This window comes from Lucilia cuprina, chromosome 2 (assembly GCF_022045245.1).
Source record: "Lucilia cuprina isolate Lc7/37 chromosome 2, ASM2204524v1, whole genome shotgun sequence".
NCBI classification, from domain to species: domain Eukaryota; kingdom Metazoa; phylum Arthropoda; class Insecta; order Diptera; family Calliphoridae; genus Lucilia; species Lucilia cuprina.
Genome location: NC_060950.1, coordinates 69854098 through 69855924, shown reverse-complemented (window position 1 = coordinate 69855924; position 1827 = coordinate 69854098). Strand labels below are relative to the sequence as shown.

At 31.6% G+C, this 1827-nt stretch overlaps 1 protein-coding gene across 1 annotated transcript; it reads right to left on the bottom strand.

Moving 5' to 3' along the window:
* Positions 1 to 124: 124 nt before the first annotated feature.
* On the bottom strand, positions 125 to 1340 carry LOC124420087. Its single transcript, XM_046951898.1, has 3 exons — positions 990 to 1340; positions 667 to 733; positions 125 to 482 (listed from the first exon to the last, which is right to left on the bottom strand). Exons 1-3 carry the CDS (start codon positions 1063 to 1065, stop codon positions 140 to 142), a joined length of 486 nt encoding a protein of 161 aa, XP_046807854.1. The 5' UTR covers positions 1066 to 1340; the 3' UTR covers positions 125 to 139.
* Positions 1341 to 1827: the final 487 nt, after the last annotated feature.

Genomic DNA, 1827 nt, shown 5'->3' with positions numbered 1-1827 from the left:
AGTTCTAGTTCTGTTCTAGTTCTGTTCTAGTTCTGTTCTAGTTCTGTTCTAGTTCTGTTCTAGTTCTGTTCTGTTCTAGTTCTGTTCTAGTTCTGTTCTGTTCTAGTTTTGTTCTAGTTCTGTTCTTGTTATGTTCTTGTTATGTTCTAGTTCTGTTGACACATACCAACTTAACCACTGGATCATCCATTTGTGTATACAGTTTTGTCAGATTCATATCCACTTCATGTGAAGAGGTTTCCTTACAATCCACCAACAAAGAAATACGATTTTTATGAAAGTGTAAAGCCAAGGAACGTATAGTACTTGTCTCATTGGTGTGAGGTATATCGAAGTGTAATGATTCCACTTCTCCAGCAGCACTCATATCCAAGGTAACTCTTTGCTGTTTGCGATCCAAGAAGAAAGACATTTTATGTTTAAGGGTGGGAAAATCGATCATAAATAAAGCTTCAATTGAAATGTGTAGTTTGCGGCGGGGTCTATGAAAGAAGAAAGGGAAATAATTTTAAAAACGTCCTTGTTCACTATTTATGTTCCATTTAAAATGGCTACTTGAAAATTTTATCTTTTAAAATGTTAAATTTATCTTTAATCATGTTTAAATACCAAAAATATATAAAATATACTAGTCACTACTCATTCATTCATTCACTCACAACTCACCTTATATGACGCATCGATATAACACAATCACCCTTTTTAATGTGTTGTTCCAGTTCTGATGAAGCCACTGTAAGATTAAAAGAAAAAGGAAACCAAAAAAATAAAGAGTTGTCAGTTATTGTGGTTGTCCATATAAAGGAAATAAATATTTAAATGCCCTTTTTATCTTACGTGTAATCAATTGTTTATTATTAAGTAACAATTTCACGCACTCAAGTGGACAGACAAAAGGACAGACCGATCAATGGACAGACGTTCAATAAAAATTCATCACATTTGTTTAAAAATGATATCTTGCTGTGTTCAATGCTTAGCACACTTACCTGGATCTAAAGACAGTGACGCCACTTGGGTCAGGCAAAGCAGCACCGTCAATACAGAAAAACTCAGCCAATTCATTATGATTTGGCGTTTATTTATTTAGGTTTTCGTTGTTTTCTTTTACAGTGGGTTTCCCAAGTGTCTCCTCTATAGCGCTTGCTTTCGTTGTTGAAAAGTCAACAACTGCTATGAAAACCACGACTTTTTAGTTGTTTAGTGTTATTGATGTGTCAACAGTAAATATGTATATCTTTATTGATTTCTGGCTTGTTTTCCCAAAAAAAAATATTTTATTTTATTTTCATATGCACAATCTTGTCCAAAACTGTAAAGATTAAATAATTGTTTTTTTATAATATTTAGTTAAAGATTTTGTGTAAATTTATGATTTCAAATCTTTAAGTTGCATTTTTTTGTTAAAAATCAATATTTATTATAACACTTTAATTTAACAAATTTTTCAAAATTCTTTTATCACTTTAACTGTAAGTGTTACACCATCAATTGTCTAAATGAAAATGATTTAAAAAACAATATCTGCTATTATTACATGTTCTTTGAGGGAAAAAATGTGTTAGTTAAAATGGAGGTTAGACTGAAAAGTCGTTAAAATAAAAAGCATAGTTAGAGTTTAATTCGTATACTGGATCTGATCTTAAGATCGAGTGCAACTTATGTTGTACGAAAATTATTCACGATCACAAATTCCCCTCGCAATTCTAGTTTAGTTCCAGGTCAGATCTAGTTCAGTTCTAGTTCAGTTCTAGTTCAGTTCTAGTTCAGTTCTAGTTCAGTTCTAGTTCAGTTCTAGTTCAGTTCTAGTTCAGTTCTAGTTCAGTT

Excerpts from the sequence above, each read along its gene's own strand:
- LOC124420087 (XM_046951898.1), bottom strand. The coding sequence starts at position 1,065 with ATGAATTGGCTGAGTTTTTCTGTATTGACGGTGCTGCTTTGCCTGACC. Across the intron at positions 734-989 it reads GTCACTGTCTTTAGATCCAG|TGGCTTCATCAGAACTGGAA; the intron begins GTAAGTGTGCTA and ends TTAATCTTACAG. Across the intron at positions 483-666 it reads ATATCGATGCGTCATATAAG|ACCCCGCCGCAAACTACACA; the intron begins GTGAGTTGTGAG and ends CTTCTTTCATAG.